The sequence below is a fragment of the Mobula hypostoma genome, chromosome 5 (genome assembly GCF_963921235.1).
Source record: "Mobula hypostoma chromosome 5, sMobHyp1.1, whole genome shotgun sequence".
Taxonomy (NCBI): domain Eukaryota; kingdom Metazoa; phylum Chordata; class Chondrichthyes; order Myliobatiformes; family Myliobatidae; genus Mobula; species Mobula hypostoma.
The window spans coordinates 101,319,735-101,342,704 of record NC_086101.1 but is presented as its reverse complement, the minus strand read 5'-3'; the positions used below and the strand labels follow the sequence as shown (position 1 = coordinate 101,342,704).

Here is a 22,970-nt window from a genome sequence, read left to right as displayed (position 1 = left end):
TTTATGCAGTCCTGGATAGGTCTGTAGTCTAGTGTAGTTTTTGTGTTTTATTAGGTAGTTCAGTGTAGTTTTTGTATTGTTTCATGTAGCACCATGGTCCTGGAAAATGCTTTCTCATTTTTACTGTGTTCTGTACCAGTAGTTATGGTTGAAATGACAATAAAAAGTGACTTGACTCGTCTTGACTTGGCAACTAATGTTGCTGTATTCGCACATTTATTCAGTACATTCCTTCCTTTTTCTTGTGCTTCAGATGCTTACCAAATTACTGTGAACACGGAGGAGAATGTTCCCAGTCCTGGAGTATGTTCTACTGTAACTGTACAGGGACCGACTACACTGGAGCCACCTGCCATAACTGTGAGTAAACATTGTGAGGCACTTTACTCTCATATTTTTGAGACTTTTTACAGCTCAATAGTTCCAAGTCAGACCGTGTTATTCAAGTGGTTACAAGGATGTTTTCAGATCTCGAGGGACTGAATTACAGAGAGAGACTGGACAGACTTGGTTTAATAGGAATCTGAGGACATTATTTTCACCCAGAAGGTGGTCAGTCTATGAGATGAGCTGTCACAGGAAGTGGTTGAAGCAGATACATTAACATCATTTAAAAGGTAGTTGACAAGAATACGGACAGTAAAGTTTTAAGAGAATATGGGTCAGATGTGGACAAATGGGACTAGGTAAGCTGGTAATTTTGGTCAATACAGACTAGTTTGATGGATGGGCCCCATTTCCATGTTGTGAAGCGCCATGATAGCGTAGCAGTTAGCGTGAAGCTATTACAGCTGGGGGCATCAGATTTTGGTGTTCAATTCTGGCGTCCTCCAGAAGCAAGCTTGTATGTTCCTTTCGTTTGCATGTGGGTTTCCTCTGCATGCTCCAATTTCCTCCCACAGTCCAAAGATGTACCGGTTAGTAGGTTAGTCATTGTAAATTGCCCCATGATTAGACTAGTGTTAAATCAGGGGTTGTTCGGCCGTGCAGCTTGAAGGGTTATTCCATGCTGGATCTCTAAATAAAATAAAAAATAAATATGAGACTGTGACACCTTTCTTTGGAGTGCAGGAGACTGAGAAATGATGTTATAGAAGTACCTACCTTTTCACTTTTTGGAGACAGCATGGCAACAGGACTTTCCAGCCCGAAAAGCTAATGTCTCTCAATGACACCCATGTGGTCAATTAACCTACAAACCCGCACAGACATGGGAGGAGAGGAAACCCACGTGGTCATAGAGAGAGCATCAAGACCCCTTACACTGCAAAGGAATTGAACCCAGGTCACTAACACTGCAACAGTGCTAACTGACTCACTGCCATGCCATCCACAACATCATGAGGGGTTTGTTCAGTGAATATGAGCAGCCTAACCCTGACCCTAACTCGAATGCAAGGTTGGGGAATCAAGAACTAGGCAGCATAGGTTAAACACGAAAGGGGAAAGTAATGGATACTTGAAGGGTAACAGTGATAGGTATGTACTGTCAAAGCAAGTGGTTGGGATTCAAGATTCTAGATTGTTTGATGTCATTTCCTATACACAGGTGTAAAGGAGAACAAAATAATTGTTACTCTGGATTCAATGCGGTGCTAAAAAAAGATAAAGAACACAATAATATTAAAAACACAATAAATATAAAGGTAAATACATAAGATAGCTTATATATACAGATTGATTATGTGACCATTAAGTGTCAGTACAAAAGGTGACTGACAGGAATTAATTCAGAAACAAAGGTTCTGAACTTAAAGAAGGGTAACTTTGAAGGTATGAGACGTGAATTAGCTAAGATAGACTGGCAAATGACACTTAAAGGGTTGACGGTGGATATGCAATGGCAAGCATTTAAAGATTGCATGGATGAACTACAACAATTATTCATTCCAGTTTGGCAAAAGAATAAATCAAGGAAGGTAGTGCACCCGTGGCTGACAAGGGAAATTAGGGATAGTATCAATTCCAAAGAAGAAGCATACAAATTAACCAGAGAAAGTGGCTCACCTGAGGACTGGGAGAAATTCAGAGTCCAGCAGAGGAGGACAAAGGGCTTAATTAGGAAGGGGAAAAAAGATTATGAGAGAAAACTGGCAGGGAACATAAAAACTGACTGTAAAAGCTTTTATAGATATGTGAAAAGAAAAAGATTGGTTAAGACAAAAGTAGGTCCCCTACAGACAGAAACAGGTGAATTGATTATGGGGAGCAAGGACATGGCAGACCAATTGAATAACTACTTTGGTTCTGTCTTCTCTTCACTAAGGAGGACATAAATAATCTTCTGGAAGTAGTAGAGGACAGAGGGTCCAGTGAGATGGAGGAACTGAGGGAAATACATGTTAACAACAGGAATTCTGCAGATGCTGGAAATTCAAGCAACACACATCAAAGTTGCTGGTGAACACAGCAGGCCAGGCAGCATCTCTAGGAAGAGGTACAGTCAACATTTCAGGCCAAGACCCTTCGTCAGGACTAACAGAAGGAAGGCTTAGTAAGAGATTTGAAAGTGGGAGGGGCAGGGGGAGATCCAAAATGATAGGAGAAGACAGGAGGGGGAGGGATGGAGCCAAGAGCTGGACAGGTGATTGGCAAAAGGGATATGAGAGGATCATGGGACAGGAGGTCTGGGGAGAAAGACAAGGGGGGGGGGAACCCAGAGGATGGGCAAGGGGTATAGTCAGAGGGGCAGAGGGAGAAAAAGGAGAGTGAGAGAAGGAATGTGTGTATAAAAATAAGTAACGGATGGGGTACGAGGGGGAGGTGGGGCATTAGCGGAAGTTAGATAAGTCAATGTATTCCGTCTGGGTAGACTCCAACCTGATGGCAACACCTTATATTCTGTCTGGGTAGCCTCCAACCTGATGGCATGAACATCGACTTCTCTAACTTTAACCTTAAATAGTTAGAGAAATGCATGGATAGGAAAGTTTTAGAAGGATGTGGGCAAAGTGGATTAGCTTGGATGGTTATTTGATTGTATGGAAGAGGTGGGCTGAAGGACTCTGCCTCTACGAGCTGGTAACATTTCTATTTACTTGGGCGGCTAGTGTAACATTGCTTGGTTCACCAATCTGTAACCTAAGTGTGATCAGTGTTACGTACCCCATAACTGGGTTGCCAAACCAGCAGAAATGGACCACTTAGTTGGAGTCTGGTTTACTAGAAACTAATAAAGTTTTATTAAAGAAATAAGTAACACAGTACTCTAATCGTATGGATATAAATGCAACAGGTTAGCAATGATAAAACACACATGTACACAGAACTAGGATAATAGGAATCAACCAAGCTGTATCGCAGTCGAGGGGTAAAATGATCAGTCTCAAGTGACGCAGAGTTCAGTTCAGCTTAGTACAGTTTGCAGTAATCGCTGTTGTGCCGTTGGAGAGAGAGAGAGAGAGAGAATATGCAAATCTGATTCAGCAGACCTTTGATGTTCTTTGCAGTTGGCTTTCGGGCGGACCCTTTTTGTGTCTTCTGTGGTCACCGACTATGACCCCTCCGTTCCGGAAATGACCGTTCTTCCGTGGTGATCTCGGCACCCAGGCAAGGGCAGACACACACACCAGGTTCCCGCCGATCGTACCTTTTCACCCTGTACGTCTATGGTCGGTTCCTGTGATCAGATCTCTAAACTCCCACCAACTTGTGGGGGTACACCACTCTTCCAGGGTCTCCTTATCTCGTGATCTCGTGGTTTCTCGTGCCTTAGCGAACCTGTTCTTTTTATCCCCCTGCTGGGGTATCGCCTGTTCATCAAACTTCAAACAGTTCAGGTTCAAAGCAACCGGTCTGTCAATATTCCGAAATGTGTTTCTTTCTCGTTAATCTCTCTCTTCTCTCTTATTAACATTTTGAATGTTTCTCCATTGTCTCACTTATCTCTCTCTCATTAGCATCAATCTTCTGATAACTTGGTTTTTCGTCACATCAGAAAAAGGATGGGAAAATGAGACACAATACTTCCATCATGTAGTCCACAATTAGGTTGTCACTGACCTCTTGGGAACCATTTAAACCTCCAAGGGAAGGTCTTACCTAATCATTTCTTCATGTTAAATAAATGACACACACCAGAATATTCACCCTTCTCCACTTTTTTCTTAAGCATTGATGTGCCTGCTTTCTGCAGAGAATATTCTTGCTCCTCACAACCTCCCTGTGTTTCTTTGAGTGTATGGTTTTCTATACAATGTTCCCAACCACTGGCAGAGCCCATTGAAGAATGGACAGTTTGATACACAGATGTAAGGAATTAATAGAATTTGAGTGCAGTTTATAAATTATTCAAAGACCTTTCACAGTTTGCCTCAGTATGCTGTATATGTACATTGTTGTGGACTAGCAGGGAACTTAATGCAATACTTATTTGTCACAAACAATATTACATACACTTTTAATCAATAACAATGCTAAACTTCCATTCTCTATCAGATTATTATTCAATTCCTTTACAAGCCAATCAATATTGGCTCCTCATAGAGATATAGATTCATATAGCATAGAAACAGACCCTTCAGGATAGCATGTCCATGCTGACCAAGAATCTGATTTAAGCTAATCCAACTTGTCCATGTTTGACCCGTCTAAATCTTTCCCATTCATCTACCTGTCCAAATGCCTTGGAAGTCAGAATCAGAATCAGAATCAGAATCAGGTTTATGATCACTGACATATCATGGAAAACATGTTGCTTTGCTGCAGGAGTAGTGTAAAGACATGAAAAATCTATAGATGCAAAAATAAATAAATAGCTTAAAGGAAGGGAATAGAGAGATAGTATTTATTGGGTCATAGGCTGCTCAGTAATCTGACAGTAGTGGGAAGAAGCTGTTTCTGAATCATTGAGTGTAGGCCATCAGACTCCTGTACGTGCTCCCTGATGGAAGTGAGGCAAAGAAAGCACATCCCAATGGTGAGAGTCCTTAATGATGGATGCGTCCTTCTTGAAGATATCCTTGGTGGTGTGAATGTTATTCCTGACTAGCTGCAACAACCTCTTACTCAGTGTCAGCAGCACCAAGGAGATGATTATTGACTTCAGGTGGTTCATGAGCAGACCTCATCAGAGGTGGAAAGGGTCAGCAACTTTAAATCCCTGGTGTTATCATTTCGGAGGATCTGTCCTGGGTCTAGCATATAAGTGCCATTGTGAAGAAAGCATGGTTCTACCTCTGCTTAGAGGTTTGTGGTGTTTCACAATGACATCTAAAATTTTAACCAATTTCTATAGATGTGTAGTGAGGAGTATACTGACTGGCCGCATCACAGCTTGGTATGGAAACAACAATGCACTTGAGCGGCAAGTCCTACAAAAAGAAATGGATATGGCCCAGTCCATCAGGATAAAGCCCCGCCTTCCTCATTGAGCACATCTACATGGAGCATTGTCACAGGAAAGCAGCATCCATAATCAAAGATCCCCACCACCCAGGACATGCTCTATTCTCACTTCCGCCATCAGGAAGAAGGTACAGGGGCCTCAGGACTCACACCACCAAGTTCAGGAACAGTTGTTTCCCCTCAAACATCAGGCTCATGAACCATAATTATTTCACTCAACCCATCGCTGAACTGTTCCCACAACCTAACAACTCAATTTCAAGTTTCTTCGTCTCATATTCTTGATATTTATTGTTTATTTATTTATTATTATTTTTCTCCTCAGCTTAAACTGATAAAACCTGAGGTACAGGCATGCTCATTTGTCAATTGCTAGAAACTTTTGGATTATTCTCATGGTGTTTAGCATTTTGGTTTTCTGAAAATTTACATAGATATTACTGTGTAGCCCTAATTGTTTAATGTTATTGTGTAGTGCTTTTGGGATGATACCAGTTGTAGATATAACTATCAGGACAATGTATATCCTGTTCCTGTACCAGTCTTTCAATTTCATCTCTGAATTCAGCATATTTCTGGTGTTCCTCATTTGTTGATCTCTGTAAGTTATGCGTTTAGAATGGCTAGATCTATTAAGTAAGTTGTTCTTGCTTTTTTATCCTGTAATATTATATCCAGACAGTTATTATGGATTGCCCTATATGTAATAACGGATGGGTCGTGATATATTTTGTGGTATTCTGACTCTAAAACTGGACCAAGCTTGTATTTATAGTAAGATGTGATTTCATTTATGAGTTTGTGGTTTAAAGCAAGATTTTGATGAATGATGTTTGCTCTTTCATTGTACCTGTGTAAGTAATCAGATTATTTTAAACTAGAGGATCCTGTAATGTGTTGGGTTGTTTTTGGATTTTCTTGGCATTTTCTACATTTATCATTTTGAATTTCTTGGTCTTTTATTCTGTATTTTTGCTTTTTTTGTGTTAATCGCCTAGTCCTACATTGCCACAAAGGACCCTTCTGTTTCTGGGAAGAGTTTTCCAATTCTTGAGCCAGGCATGCGACACTTTCTTATTAACATCGAGTCTGCTGAGATCGTTGGGATGTCTTCCATGGAGGGTCGTGCTCTTCCATTTCTTAACTTTTTCTTTAATAGTGATAATACCTTCATTTTTCTGCATTTTGGTCTCATTTAAGTTTAGTGGTGCGTACTTCTTATCAGATTTGCATATGCTTGCGTGGAGGGCTGATTCCTATTTTCTTAGATGAAAGTATATCTGACTGTTGTGTAGTTTATTAATGTCTGTTATTCCTCTTCCCCCTTCTATCCTAGTTAGTGTTAATCTAAGCACATACGAATGTACATAGTATTTTCTGGAATTTGTCATTGCAGTTCTTACTTTTCTTTGTAAATTTGCCAGATTGGTTCTTTCTTCCTCTTTCTTATTGTATTTCCACAGTTTGTTGTTTTCTTTTTGCACATTGGGTTTTGTCTATACTGTTGGGGTGTGGTCTGTCATTGATTCTATTGTGTTTCTTATAGATACTGTGATTGCCCACAAGAAAATAGATCTCAGTGTTGTATATGGTGACATATATGCACTTTAATAATAAATTTACAAGAATTTTTGGTGAAATAAGAAATCCTCTCAAACCCCTGATGAAGTAGCACGATTGACATGCATTCGTCATGACTTCATCAATGTGCAGGCCCAGGATAGATCATCTGAGATGTTGGCACTCAGGAACTTGAAGCTGCTCAAACTTTGCACTGCTCACTTCTCAATGAGGACTCCCATGTGTTCTCCTGATATCCTGTTTTGAAAAATCACAATCAATTCCTTGGTCTCACTGACATTGAGTGCAAGTTTGTTGCGGAGACACGACTCAGCCGGCCAATCTATCTCACTCCTTAAGCCTCCTCGTTACCATCTTAGATTCTGCCAACAAACATGGTGTCATCGGTGAATGATCTCCAGATCTCACATTGACACGGGCCAGTCAGGCACGGTGCCTTTAAAGCTTCTCACCATGGCTGAAAGTGAGTCAGGAGAGGGAGAATCCAAGCCAGACTGAAATGCAAAGGTATGAGACCTACTCTACCCAACATCTTGTTGGCAAATGTGCATACACTGGAGAATAAAATTAGGATTTGAGGGCAAGCCTGCTTGATCAGAGGCTGATGAAAGTCTGCTCAATTGTATGCTGTACCGAAGTGTGGTTATCTCCAGCTATGCTGGATGCAGACATCAGACCAAAAGGATTCACGATTCACAAAATGCACTGAACTCAGGTAAGGTAAAGGGAAGAGGTATGTGTTTTATGGTTAACTCCTGTTAGTGCTCCAATATGGTGGCTCTGTCAAACTTAAATTTCCCCGACTTGGAACAGCTAATGTTCAAATATCATCCATTTCATTTGCCTCAGGAATACTCATCTGTGATCCTGATCATAGATTATATATCACCAGCAGCCGACTATAATCGAGCATTTGTGACACTGCACAATGTTGTCTGCAAACAAGAAACAGTCCATCCAGAAGCATTTCAAATTATAGCTGGAAACTTCAATCAGGCCTGTTTGAAGAAAACGTTACCCAATTATCACCAGCATATAACCTGTAGCACCAGAGTCGCAACATACCAGACTACTGTTATACTAAGATAAGGAATGCCTACCATTCCTTGCCTGGACAACATTTTGGTGAACTGGATAACTTAGCTGTCCTTCTACCTGCTTACAAGCAGAGCCTAGAATGCAAGGCTCCAGAGATTAGGACAACTAAGAGGTAGTCATGGGAGGCAGAGTGGCAATTACGGGATTTCTTTGAGTCAGTGGACTGCGCTATGTTCAAGCACTCACATCGAAATCTGAATGAACATACCTTGATTGTAACAGACTTTTTAAAGACAGCTGTAGATAGTGTGTCTCCACTAAATTATTCAGAATTTTCACCAGTTGGAAGCCCTGGATAAACCATGAGATCCAAAACCTGCTGAGGGCCAGATAAGAGCCATTCAAGTCTGGAAATCAAGAAAGCTATAAGGGGTGCAGGTATGATCTCCAGAAAGCCACCTCATAGGTGAAGTGGAAATTCAGGACCAAACTTGAACCAATAAGGGATGCTTGCCAGCTGTGGTAGAGTTTGAATACTATCACCTCCTACAAAGTTAAATCAGGCAACATGGGAAGCAGTAGGGCATTGCTTCCAGATGAGCCAATGCCTTCTATGCTTGGTCTGACTATCAGACCATGGAGGAACCATTGCAAACCCCCTCATCCTATGATCTTGGTCTCTGAAGCTGACATGCAAACTGCCTTCAGAAGGGTGAATCTACGGAAAGCAGTCAGACTGAACAGGGTACCTGGTCACAAGTTAAAGATCTGCGCTGGCCAATTGATCTGTGTGTTCACTGCAATCTTCAACCTCTCACTTCGGCAAGATGCGGTACCCACCTGTTTCAAGCAGGCTTCAATTGTACCGGTGCCTGAGAAGAGTATGGTGATCTGCCTCAATGACTATCACCCAGTTGCACTTACATCCACAGTGATGAAGTGCTTTGAGAGGTTGCCCAAGAGGTGATTTCAATCTGCTCCAATTTGCCTTCTGGAGCAACAGGTTCACAGCATTGGCTCTTCACTCAACCCTGGAACATGTGGACGGCAAAGATGCATGCTCTTTATCGACTACAGCTTAGCATTTAATGGCATCATCTCCTCAAAACTAATCAATAAGCTTCAAGTTGTTGGTCTTAATACCTCCTTGCACAGCTGGATTTAGATTTCCTTGCTTGGAGACCCTAGTCAGTTCAGGTTAGCAATAGCATCTCTTCCACGATCTCCATCAGCATAGGTGCACCCCAGGGATGTGTGCTTAGCCCCTGCTCTACTTGCGCTACACCTATGACTGTGTGGCTAAGTACAGCTCTAACGCCATATTCAAGTTTGCTAATGACACCACTGTTGTGGACTGTATGAAGGGTGGTGATACAGGAGCGAGACTAAAAACCTGGATGAGTGATGTCATAACAACAACCTCTCACTCAATGTCAGCAAGACCAGGGAACTGATTATAGACTTCAGGAGAGGGAAATCAGAGGTCCCATGAGCCAGTCCTCATTGGAGGATCAGAGGTGGAGAGAGTTAGCAACTTTAAATTCATGGGTGTTACTATTTCAGATGACCTGTCCTGGAACTACCATGTGAATGCAATTGTGAAAAAAGCACCGCAGTACCTCTGCTTCCTCAGGAACCTGCGGAGATTCAGTATGGCATCTAAAACTTTGACAACCTTCTACAGAGGTGTAGTGGAGAGTGTATCGACTGGCTACATCACAGCCTGGTATGGAAACACCAATGCTTTGAATGGAAAATCCTACAAACAGTAATGGACTCATCCACTGACATAGGAAAGCAGCATCCATCATCAAAGATGCCCACCATCCAGGTCATGCTTTCTTCCTGCTGTTGCCATCAGGTAGAAGGTACTTAGGATTCTTACCACCAGGTTCAAGAACTTCCATTATTTTTTCCACCTCTATAAGATCACCCTCATTCTCTGATGCTTCATTGAATAAAGTCCCATGCTGTTAAAGCTCTTTGCATAACTCAATCCCTCAAGTCCCAGCAACATGTTTGTAAATCTTGTCTGCACTCTTTCCAGCTTAATGACTGTTTTCCTTCTTCAAAAAACTCATTCAAATTTGTGAGACATGATCTCCCCTAATCGATCCAGCTTTTCAAATGCATGTATATCTTCTCCTTCAGAATACCCTCTGCAACTTACCTACCACAGATGTCAGACTTGCCAGACTAGTTCCCAGGTTTTTTACAGCCACCCCCCCCCCCATAGATAAGGGTGCAAGATTAGCTACCCTCCAGTCTACTGGCACTTGATCCATCACTGACAATGATGCACATATCTCAACTAGGGCTCCCAAAATTTCTTCTCTAGCTTCCCAAGCCCTTAAGATTTCCTTACCTTCATATGTTTTAACACCTCCAATCCCTCGGCTGTTTTTTTCTTTTTCTCTTAATACGCTGATAAAATCTGTCTGGATTCTCCTTCGTCTGCTCCTCTAAATTCACCTCATGTCCCCTTTTATGGGGTCTCTTCCAGTTGTTTCCTGAACCTGATTATTCAAGCTTAATCCGTTAGAGTTGGCTTGCTTCATCAGTCCTGCTGATGTGGGGAAGATATTTCTCTTAATTGTGGGGGTCACAGCCTCTTTGTAAGTAATTTAAGATTCGCAGTGAGTATAGAAATAGAAGAATAGTACCAATGAATGACAGTGTAGCCCAAGTGAGCCTGGAAGAGTGGTTGCCCAGCATCCCAGCAAGAATGAACAGTGAAGAGGCAACAAACCCAGGAATGTGTAACAGTAATCGTCTACTCTACAGAGTGAAATAAAGAGAGCAGGGTGACTGGAAGTGTATTAGACAAAATGAAGAGCTACAACATGGCAAGCCCGAAGAGGGTGGGGTAGCATGAACAGGCTGTGAAAACCAAGCAAAATCAGAAAGAAATAAGGATAGGGGACGGCAGGAAGGAATGCAGAAGCAGACCCAAAAGGGATACATCGGTGTGTCATGATAGCCATTTTAAAAGGGATGCAACAGGTATGTAAAAGATGCACAATCATGGTTCTCAGGCAGATCTGAAAGGGTGAAGGTGGGGAAGGGTTGGACCTGAGAGGGATATGCCACTGTACTGCTCGCCTCTTCTCCCCCTTTCCCTTCTTCACAGTGAACCCATGCTCAGCGCCAGTAACCTGGTCTCCATGGCATTCCCCTGGGAGCCCAACCCCCACAACACTATCCAAAGCGGTATACTTATTATTGAGGGGAATGGCCATAGGTGTGCTCTGCGCTAACTGCCTATTCACATTTCTATTTCTCCTGACAGTCACCCAGCTACTCGTCTCCTACAACTTTGGGGTGACTACTTCCCTGTAACTCTGATCGACTATCTCCTCATTCTCTCGCACAAGCTGTAGGTCACCCAGCTGCTGCTCCAGATCCCTAATGCAGTCTTCAAAGATCCGCAGCCAGATGCACTTCACGTGTAGTTCCCTGGAAAATGTTGTTTCACTGAATGTTTTGTGGATTCACCATCAAGGACAGAAATGAGTCTACATTATATTTAAGGAGGATAAGGTTAAACTATAGGACAGAGCAACATTGTTAAAGAGGAAGTCTTAATACGCAATAATAAGTTAGCATCTTTGAGAATGGATAAATTACCATTCCATTTTAAAAGTAAAAAAAGATAATTATTTTTCAATCCTCCCTGGTGAGGAGGAGGAAATAAACCAAGTAATTACAGGTCCAGTAGTTTAATTAAGTATAATTATAAGGGACGGTACAAGCCTTCATTTTGAAAGGCAATGATTAAACAATTCCAGACAGAACATATTAGTTAGGGCAAGCTCAAGTCTGTGCAACAATTTTGAGGTTGATGAGGGCAGTGCATGCAATATAGTCTCCATGGATTTCAGCAAAATCTCGCATGGCAGGTTGGTTTTAAAAAGATAAAAAGATCATTGGATCTAATGAAAGGTGAGGAACTGGGTTTAAAATTGGCTTAATGGTGAGAAGAATGAGGGAACATCTCATAGAGGTGTACAAAATGATGAGGGGTACAGATAGGGTGAATACATGCAGGCTTTTATCTCCGCAGGCTGGGGAGACGAGGACCAGGGTTCATGGTTTAGCGTGAATATTTAAGGGGAAATATTTTCACTCAGAGTATGGAACGAGCTGCCAGCAGAAGTGGTAGATGTGAGTTCAATGTTAACATTTAAGAGAGGTTTATGGATAGGAGGATTTTGGAGTGTTATGGTCTGAGTGCAGTTAGATGAAACTAGGCAAAAGATCAGGTCAGAATCAGAATCACATTTAATATCACAGGCATATTTTGTGAAATATGTTGTTTTGAGGCAGCATTTATGCAGTACATAATAATAGTGCCCATGGGTTCATTGTCCATTCAGAAATCATGATGGCGGAGGGGATAAGCTGTTCCCAAAACAATGAGTGTGTGTTTCCAGGCTACTGCACCTCCTCCTTGATAGTAGCAATGAAAGGAGGGGATGTCTTGGGTGAGGGTGGTCCTTAATGATAGATGGTGCCCTTTTGAGGCATTGCCTTTTGAAGGTGTCCTTGATGCTGTTCATGTCGGCATGGACTTGACAGGCCATAGGGAGTGTTTCTTTAGTACTCTTTAGTGTCTCTAGTACTCAATGACTCTAAGTAAAGTGTATTAGTCAATAGATGATTTTATGAATGGAAGAATGTTACTAACAGGGTTCTTTGTTTGTAATATATTAATAATTTGGATTTAAATGTAGCAGCTTGAGAACAAAACAAGAAATGGTCTGGTGGTTGAAAGTGGGGCGAGTAGGGGAGAAGTCTCTAGTCTGTGGGATGATGTCAATGATTTGAGCAAAAATTGCTAAATGGATATTAATCCAGAAAAGCATTTAAGAAGATGCACTAGGGATTCAGGATCAACAATCAACTTTATTTGTCATATACCTCAGACTTCAACTACTGCACAGAGTCTTGTCATCTTCAGAAGTTTTCTGATGACTCTGCCATAGTTGGATGCATCAGCAAGGGAGATGAGGCTGAGTACAGGGCTACGGTAGGAAACTTTGTCACATGCTGTGAGCAGAATTATCTGCAGCTTAATGTGAAAAAGACTAAGGAGCTGGTGGTAGACCTGAGGAGGGCTAAGACACCGGAGACCCCTGTTTCCATCCAGGGGGTCAGTGTGGACATGGTGGAGGATTACAAATACCTGGGGATATGAATTGACAATAAACTGGACTAGTCGAAGAACACTGAGGCTGTCTACAAGAAGGGTCAGAGCCGTCTCTATTTCCTGAGGAGACTGAGGTCCTTTAACATCTGCCGGGCGATGCTGAGGATGTTCTACGAGTCTGTGTTGGCCAATGCTATCATGTTTACTGTTGTGTGATGGGGCAGCAGGCTGAGGGTAGCAGACACCAACAGAATCAACAAACTCACTGGTGGCCAGTGATGTTGTGGGGATGGAACTGGACTCTCTGACGGTGGTGTCTGAAAAGAGGATGTTGTCCAAGTTGCATGCCATCTTGGACAATGTCTCCCACTTGTAATGTATTGTGTGAGTATTCGTAGAGTCAGAGTGCGTATGACGTCAGGACGTGGAAAGAGTTTAAAAAATGGAAGCCTGGTGAATAAACGGGGTTGTTCAATCTACAGCGGTGTCTGAGTCACATCAATATTACATGGTGTCAGAAGAAAACGTGAAAAATAAAAAGGAAGAGAAGACACATAAAAGATGTCACAGTTACAGGCACTGTCAAGTTTAAGCTGACAAGGTAATCTACCTGAAAACTGGAAAATATGCATCCAGAGGTTTGAGCTGTTTTGCACCGCTAGTGGCCTAGCTGAAAAGATGGAGAAAGTGCAATGTGCTACGTTTCTGCACATAGCGGGAGAAGAGGCAATAAAGGCTTGCAACACGTTTGTCTTCCAAGATGATGAGCAAGATAAAACTGAAGTGTTGAAAAAAAGTTTCAAGATTACTGCGAACCGAGAAAAAACTTACCGTTCATTCGACACCAGCTTTTTATGAGGGCTCAAGGACCAACAGAGACCACAGACGCCTACGTAACAGATTTGAAGAGCAAGGCAAAAGACTGTGAGTTCGGACAACTGCATGACACTTTAATACGTGACAGGATTGTATGCGGCATACGAGATGATCAAGTGAGAGGAAGGCTATTGAGAGAGGCGGATCTTACATTAGGAAGGGCACTTGATGATTGCCGTGCCAGCGAGATCACGTCGTCAGGTTAAAGTGCTCAATGAAGAGATTGAAGTGCACAAAATAAAAACTGTGAAAACTGACAAGAATAGGACAAAGCCAGCTCCACAGGATGATCAAAAGGAAGTTAATTGCAACAGGTGTGGTTATAAACATGGATACAGAAAATGTCCAGCCTTTGGTCAGACATGCAAGTTATGCCAGAAAAGAAATCACTTTGCAAAGATGTGCAAATCGAAGGAGTATGCAAGGAAAATGCATGCTGTGAAACAGAGTGAGGGCAACAGTGACATGTTCATTGGCACAGTCGAAGTGGAACAGGAGGTAAACATCAAGAATATTGACAGTGCAGAGATGGAGGATGAAGATGATTGGACCCAAGATCTGATAATAAACGGAGGAAAGTGACAGTTAAGCTTGACACTGGGGCAAAGTGCAATGTAATGTCGGCAGAAACATTCAACTCACTGGACATCAGAGGAAGACCGGAAAAATCCACCTGAAAGCTTGTTGCATATTTCGGCCACAAGATGGCGCCACTGGGCAAAAAAAGCACTCACCTGTGTATACAAAGGTCGAAAATACAAGATCGAGTTAGAAATAGTACAGCAACATGTTTCAGCAATACTGGGCAAAGCAACATGCCCAAAGCTAGGCCTGGTGAAGCGAATCTATGGTGTTGAAAAAGAAAATGACTTTCTCAAAGACTTTGATGACTTGTTTTCTGGATTAGGATGTTTACCAGGGAAACACCATATCCAGATTGATCCAACTATTGCCCTAGCTGTGCATGCCCCGAGAAAGATTCCAGTAGCTCTCAGGGATCAAGTAGTGGAGGAGCTACACAGAATGGAACAGATGGAAGTCACAACAAGACAAATAGAACCGACCGACTGGGTGAATAGTCACAGTCACAGAACAAAAGACGAGGATTTGCATGGATCCACAAGATCTCAACCAAGCCATCAAAAGAGAGCACTATCCACTGCTCACAGTTGAAGAGGTTGGCTCCCGCATGCCTAATGCAAAATACTTTTCAGTATTAGACGCAAATCAAGGCTCCTGGCAGATCAAGCTGGATGAAAAAAGTTCCAAATTATGCACTTTCAACACGCCCATAGGGAGATACCGTTTCCTGCGTCTAACCTTTGGGATTTCTTCTGCATCAGAGGTATACCAGAGATCCGTGGCACAAATGATTGAAGGCCTGGACAGGGTGGTCAACATCATTGATGATTTGCTGAAATAGGGTGATACAATTGAGGAACATGTTCAGAGACTGAGGAAGCTTCTGGAGAGACCATGTGAGTACAACCTGAAACTGAACAAAAGTAAATGTAAGCTCAGAACTATAGAGATCAAATACACAGGTCATGTGCTCAGCGCTGATGGGCTAAAACCAGATGATGAAAAGGTCAGAGCTGTGGTACAGCTACCACCACCCAAAGACAAGCAAGAACTATTGAGGTTCATGGGCATGATACAGTATCTTGCCAAATTCATTCCCAACTGATCAGAGGTCAGCGCTCCACTCGGAAAGCTACTAGAGAGCAACACTGAATGGCATTGGGAAGAAAACAAAAGAAAAGTTTTTGGCACATTGAAGCAGTTGGTTACCAATGCACCAGCACTCAAGTTCTATGATGTCAATAAATCGGTGATGATGTCTGTGGATGCCAGTTTGGAGGGAATAGGAGCTGTTATACTGCAGGATGGGAAGCCTGTGGCATATGGATCACGAGCACTTACGGACTGTCAATGCCGATATGCTCAGATCGAGAAGGAATTACTCGCCATAGTTTATGGGTGTGAGAAGTTCCGCCAATATGTATATGGCAAAGAAATCCAGGTTGAGAGTGATCACAAACCACTTGAGAGCATCTTCAAAAAGCCACTCCACCAAGCTCCTATGAGACTGCAAAGGATGCTTCTCAGACTACAGAGTTACACTCTCACAGTCACCTGTAAGCCAGGAAAAGAACTGTACATCGCTGATGCTTTGAGCCGTGCTTACCTCAAAGAGCAAAAGGAAGAGTTGCTCGGAAGAGAGCTGGAGGTCAACTGGGTTACACCTCAGCTACCCATCTCTGAGGAGAAGTTGAACATGTTCAGGAAAGCGATTGCAGATGATCCTGAAATGCAAATGCTAAGAGACATTACAATGAATGGATGGCCAGCAGAAAGAAAAGATGTTCCAAAGGAAATGCAGAAATACTGGACATTTAAAGAGGAAATCAGCTATGCATCAGGACTGATGTTCAAAATGGCAAAACTCATCGTATCAAACCAAATGAGACAGGAAATGCTCAACAGAATTCATGAGTCACACCTGGGGATAGTGAAATGTAAAGAAAGAGCAAGGGACATTCTCTTTTGGCCAGGCATGTCAACTCAGATAGAGGACATTGTGTCTCAGTGTGCTGTCTGTAATGAAAACAAAAACAGCAATCCAAGAGAGCCTCTGCTTCCCCACCCACTACCAGGAAGACCATGGGACCATTGGCAAAGATATCTTTCACTACGATGGTGCAGAATATCTGCTTTGTGTGGACTACTATTCAAAATATCCGGAGATCACCAAGTTAAGTGACACATCCAGTCAAGGTGTCATTACCGCATTGAAGTCGACATTCACAAGACATGGTGTTCCAGATATTGTCGTTAGTGACAACAGTCCACAATATGCCAGTGGTGAGTTCAGAGGGTTCTCAGAAAACTGGGAATTTCAACATTGTACTTCCAGTCCAGGGCACGCTCAGTCTAATGGACAAGCAGAGAGAACTGTACAAACTGTCAAGAACATGCTCAAGAAGGCACAAAGCAGCAACAGTGACCCTTACATTGCTCTTCTTGAATACCGCAACACACCGATTGAGGGTGTGGGGTTCTCTCCTGCGCAGCTGTTGATGGGACGTCGTCTGAAGTCCAAACTGCCAACATGCACAACTCTACCAACTCCTGAAGGTAATGCTCAAGTACATGACAAGAAAAACTACAAGCAAATAAAGCAAAAGAGTTACTATGACAAACATACAAGACAGCTGCCAGATCTACATACAGGTGAAAATGTCAGAATACAGAGAGGAGACACTTGGCAACCAGCTGTGGTTGTGAACAGACATCAGCAACCAAGATTCTTCATAGTTCACTCGCCGGATGAAAGAGTCTACAGGAGGAACAGGAAGCATCTGCTGAAGACAGGCGAGAGTGAGTTTCCACGTACAGATGCACAGGACATTTCCACAGATACAGACATGGAAACAAACGACACCAAGTGTGATACAGACCACAAAGACACAGAGGTCACTGGAGAGACTGACACGGATGAAGGTCCAGCACAGTCACAGTTGTATCACACACCGTCTGGGAGACAAGGCAAACTTCCAGCTAGATACAGAGACTAGACATACATACAGTCTCACACAGTTTGAGGCAAAGTCACACATGTCATAAGTTCCAAGGTGTGAAATAAAAGGTTTATTCGTCTATGTTAGTAAAAGAAATACACTGCTGTTAGTATTGTAAACTACAATGCATAATTCAGTACAAGAAGGTAAGATTTTTTTTAGTTTATGTCATGGTTGTTGCACTGTAAGAAGGACATACCTAGAGGCATTGTTTTGGTAATTCACAGTGTTTTTAAAGAAAATCTTGAGAAGGGGGATAAACATAGAAAAGATAGAAAATAGGTGCAGGAGTAGGCCATTCGGCCCTTCGAGCCTGCACCGCCATTCAGTATGATCATGGCTGATCATCCAACTCAGAACCCTGTACCAGCCTTCCCTCCGTACCCCCGATCCCTTTAGCCACAAGGACCATATCTAACTCCCTCTTAAATATAGCCAATGAACTGGCCTCAACTATTTCCTGTGGCAGAGAATTCCACAGATTCACCACTCTCTGTGTGAAGAAGATTTTCCTAATCTCGGTCCTAAAAGGCTTCCCCTTTATCCTCAAACTGTGACCCCTCGTTCTGGACTTCCCCAACATCGGGAACAATCTTCCTGCATCTAGCCTGTCCAATCCCTTTAGGATCTTATACGTTTCAATCAGATCCCCCCTCAATCTTCTAAATTCCAACGAGTATAAGCCTAGTTGATCCAGTCTTTCATCATATGAAAGTCATGCCATCCCAGGAATCAATCTGGTGAACCTTCTTTGTACTCCCTCTATGGCAAGGATGTCTTTCCTCAGATTATGGGACTAAAACTGCACATAATACTCCAGGTGTGTTCTCACCAAGGCCTTGTACAACTGCAGTAGTACCTCCCTGCTCCTGTACTCGAATCCTCTTGCTATGAATGCTAGCATACCATTCGCCTTTTTCACCGCCTGCTATACCTGCATGCCCACTTTCAATGACTGGTGGATAATGACACCCAGGTCTTGTTGCCCCTTCCCTTTTCCTAATCAGCCACCATTCAGATAATAATCCGTTTTCCTGTTTTTGCCACCAAAGTGGATAACCTCACATTTATCCACATTAAATTGCATCTGCCATGAATTTGCCCACTCACCTAACCTATCCAAGTCACCCTGCATCCTCTTAGCATCCTCCTCACAGCTAATACTGCCACCAGGCTTCGTGTCATCCGCAAACTTGGAGATGCTGCATTTAATTCCCTCATCCAAGTCATTAATATATATTGTAAACAACTGGGGTCCCAGCATTGAGCCTTGTGGTACCACTCTAGTCACTGCCTACCATTCTGAAAACGTCCCGTTTATTCCCACTCTTTGCTTCCTGTCTGCCAACCAATTCTCTATCCACATCAATACCTTACCCCAAATACCGTGTGCTTTAAGTTTGCACACTAATCTCCTATGTGGGACCTTGTCAAAAGCCTTTTGAAAATCCAAATATACCACATCCATTGGTTCTCCCCTATCCACAAAGTTACATCCTCAAAAAAATTCTATGAGATTCGTCAGACATGATTTTCCTTTCACAAATCCATGCTGACTTTGTCCGATGATTTCACCCCATTTCCAAATGTGCTGTTATTACATCTTTGATAACTGACTCTAGCATTTTCCCCACCACCGATGTCAGGCTAACCGGTCTATAATTCCCCCGTTTCTCTCCCCCTCCTTTATTAAAAAGTGGGGTTACATTAGCCACCCTCCAATCCTCAGGAACTAGTCCAGAATCTAAAGAGTCTTGAAAAATTATCACTAATGCATCCACTATTTCTTGGGCTACTTCCTTAAGCACTCTGGGATGCAGACCATCTGGCCCTAGGGATTTATCTGCCTTTAATCCCTTCAATTTACCTAACACTACTTCTCTACTAACATGTATTTCCCTCAGTTCCTCCATATCAATGGACACTCTGTCCCCTAATATTTCTGGAAGATTATTTATATCCTCCTTAGTGAAGACAGAACCAAAGTAGTTATTCAATTGGTCTTACTCACAATGCGCTGGAGGAACTCAGCAGGTCAGTCAGCATCAGTTGAAAAGATTAGTCGACGTTTCGGACCGAAACCCTTCGTCAAGACTGCAGGAAGAACTTTGGGGAGGGTTTGAAGAATGCTGGTGACAGTAATTTTAAAGACAAAGGGGTCGGGGAGGGGAAGCAGGGAGGTGATTGGCAGGAGAACAATAAGGGAGGTGATGCGAAATATCCTTGCTCTCCATAATCAATTCACCTGTTTCTGTCTGTAGGAGAGCTACATTTGACTTTACCTGTCTTTTGCTTTTCACATATCTATAAAAGCTTTTACAGTCAGTTTTTATGTTCCCTGCCAGTTTTCTCTCATAATCTTTTTTCCCTTTCCTAATTAAGCCCTTTGTCCTCCTCTGCTGGATGTAATGTATTGTGTGAGTATTCGTAGCGTCAGAGTGCGTATGACGTCAGGACGTGGAAAAGGTTTCAAAAATGGAAGTCTGGTGAATAAACGGGGTTGTTCAATCTACAGCTGTGTCTGAGTCACGTCAATATTACACCATCCACTACATAATGGACTGTAGGCACAGGAGTACTTTCAGCCAGAGAATCATTCCACCGAGATGCCACACTGAGCGTCATAGGAAGTCATTCCTGCCTGTGGCCATCAAACTTTACAACTCCTCCCTTGGAGGGTCAGACACCCTGAGCCAATAGGCTGGTCCTGGACTTATTTCCTGGCATAATTTACATATTACTATTTAATTGTTTATGGTTTTATTACTACTTAATTATTTATGGTGCAACTGTAACAAAAACCAATTTCCCCCGGGATCAATAAAGTATGACTATGACTGTGACTATGACTACATTTACTATACGTGTATTGGGAATTTGCTGTGGTCTGTTGGTCAGGGCGCAGCTTGCAACAAAATACAATATTCAGCAATTATATTGAGAACAAGCTTGCTGTATGCCTACGAGATGGCTTTTTAGAACAATTTGTCGTTGACCCTACAAGGGGATCAGCTATTCTGGATTGGTGTTATGTAATGAACCGAAGGTGATAGGAGAGCTTAAGGTAGAAGAACCTTTAGGAGTCAGTGGTCACAATATGATTTAGTTCAACTTGAAATATGATAGGGAGAAAGTAAAGTCTAACGTAGCAGTATTTCAGTGGAGTAAAGGAAATTACAGTGGTATCAGAGAGGAGATGGAATTGGAAAAGGACATGCTGGCAGGGATGGCAGCAGAGTGAGTTCCTGAGAAAGATGAGGAAGGTGCTGGGTGGATGTATTCCAAAAATGAAGAAAAACACAATGGAAGTCAAAACTAATGTAAAAACAGAAGGGAGGGCATACAACAAACCAAAAATTAATGGGAAGGCAGAAGACTGGGAAGCTTTTAAACCCCTATAGAGAACAACTAAAAAAAATCATTAGAAGGGAAAAGGTAAAACATGAAAGCAAGCTAGCAAACAATATTAAAGTGGATAGTAAAAGCTTTTTCAGGTATGTAAAAAATAAAAGAGAGATGAGAATGGATATAGGACTACTAGAAAATGAGGCCAGAGAAATAATAATGGGGACAAAGAGATGGCAGATGAACTAATTGAGTATTTTGCATGAGTCTTCACTGTGGAAGACACTAGCAGTGTGCCAGATGTTGAAGGATGTGAGGGAACAGAAGTGAGTGCAGTTACTATTACAAGGGAGAATGTACTCAAAAAGCTGAAAGACTTGTCAACTGGACCAGAAAAACTGCACCCTAGGGTTCTGAAAGAGGTAGCGGTAGAGATTGTGGAGACGTTAAGTAATGATCTTTCAAAAATCATTGGACTCTTGCATGGTGCTTAGAGGAATGGAAAATTGCAAATGTCACTCCAGTCTTTAAGAAAGCAGGAAGTCAGAAGAAAGGAAATTATAGACCAGTTAGCCTGACCTCATTGGTTAGGAAGATGTTAGAGTCAATCGTTAAGGATAAGGTTATGGGGTACTTGGAGACACAGGACAAATGGTTAGCATGGTTTCCTTAAGGGAAAATCCTGCCTGACGAACATGTTGGAATTCTTTGAGGAGATTACACATAGATAAAGGGGGTGCAGTAGATGTTGTACATTTGGACTTTCAGAAGGTCCTTGACAAGGTGCCACACATGAGGCTGCCTACCAATTTAAGAGCCCATGGCATTATAGAAAAGTTACTGACGTGGTTAGAGCATTGGCTGATTGGTAGGAGACAGCATGTGGGAATAAAAGGATCCTTTTCTGGTTGGCGGCCAGTGACTAGTGGTGTTCTGCGAGGGTTGGACTGCTTCTTCTTAAGCTGTATATCTATGATTTAGATGATGGAATAGATGGCTTTGTTGTCAAGGTTGCAAATGATACAAAGTTTGGTGGAGGGGCAGGTAGTGTTGAAGAAAAGGTAAGCTGCAGAAGGATTTAGACAGATTAGGAGAATGGGCAAGAGAGTGGCAAATGAAATATAATATTGGAAAAGGCATGGTTATGCACTCTGGTAGTAGAAAAAAATGTGCAGACTATTTTCTAAATGGGGATAAGATCCAAAAATCTGAGCTGCAAAGGGACCAGGGAGTTCTTGTGCAGAACACCCTAAAGGTTAACTTGCAGGTTAAGTCAGTGGTGAGGAAGGCAAATGCAATGTTAGCATTCATTTCTAGAGGTGTAGAATACAAGAGCAGGGATATGATGCTGAGGCTTTATAAGGCACTGGTGAAGCTTCACCTTGTGTATTGTGAACAGTTTTGGGCTCCTCATCTAGGAAAAGGTGTGCTGGCATTGGAGAGGATTCAGAGAAGGTTCACGTGGATTTTTCCAGGAATGAAAGGGTTATCATACGAGGAATGTTTTGATGGCTCTGGGTCAGTACTCACTGGAACTTAGATGGATGATGGGGGATCTTATTGAAACCTCCCGAATGTTGAAATGCCTAGACAGAGTAGATGTGTAAAGGATGTTTCCCATTGTTGGGGAGTCTAGAATAAGAGGGCACAGCCTCAGGAGAGAGGGTTGTCCGTTTAAAACAGAGATATGGGGAAATTTCTTTAGTCAGAAGATAGTGAATTTGTGGAATTTTTTACCACAGGCAGCTGTGGAGGTCAGGTCGTTGGATGTATTTAAGACAGAGTTTGATCAGTTCTTGATTGGACATGGCGTCAAAGGTTACGGGGAGAAGGCCGATACATGGATTTGAGAAGAGGAAAAAGAGGATTAGCCATGATTAAAACTAATTCTGCTCCTATGTTTTATAGTCTTATGGTCTATAAAGAATAAAGAATTATATAAAATCAGAATTACAGTATATAAATATGAAAGAGAGCTTAAGGGGTTAAAAGACAAGGGAATATATAATGGGAACACATTAACTGAGTTGGAAACCAGAGGGACATTGCAGAGA

At 42.3% G+C, this 22,970-nt stretch overlaps 1 protein-coding gene across 1 annotated transcript in view; it reads left to right on the top strand.

The window, feature by feature from the left end:
* LOC134346871 (contactin-associated protein-like 5) overlaps positions 1-22,970 on the top strand; it is a 1,673,098-nt gene that overhangs the window by 970,639 nt on the left and 679,489 nt on the right. The window contains exon 11 of the mRNA XM_063048676.1: positions 254-360. Within this exon, the coding sequence (XP_062904746.1) occupies positions 254-360 (107 nt within the window). The remainder of the gene's footprint in view (positions 1-253; positions 361-22,970) is intronic.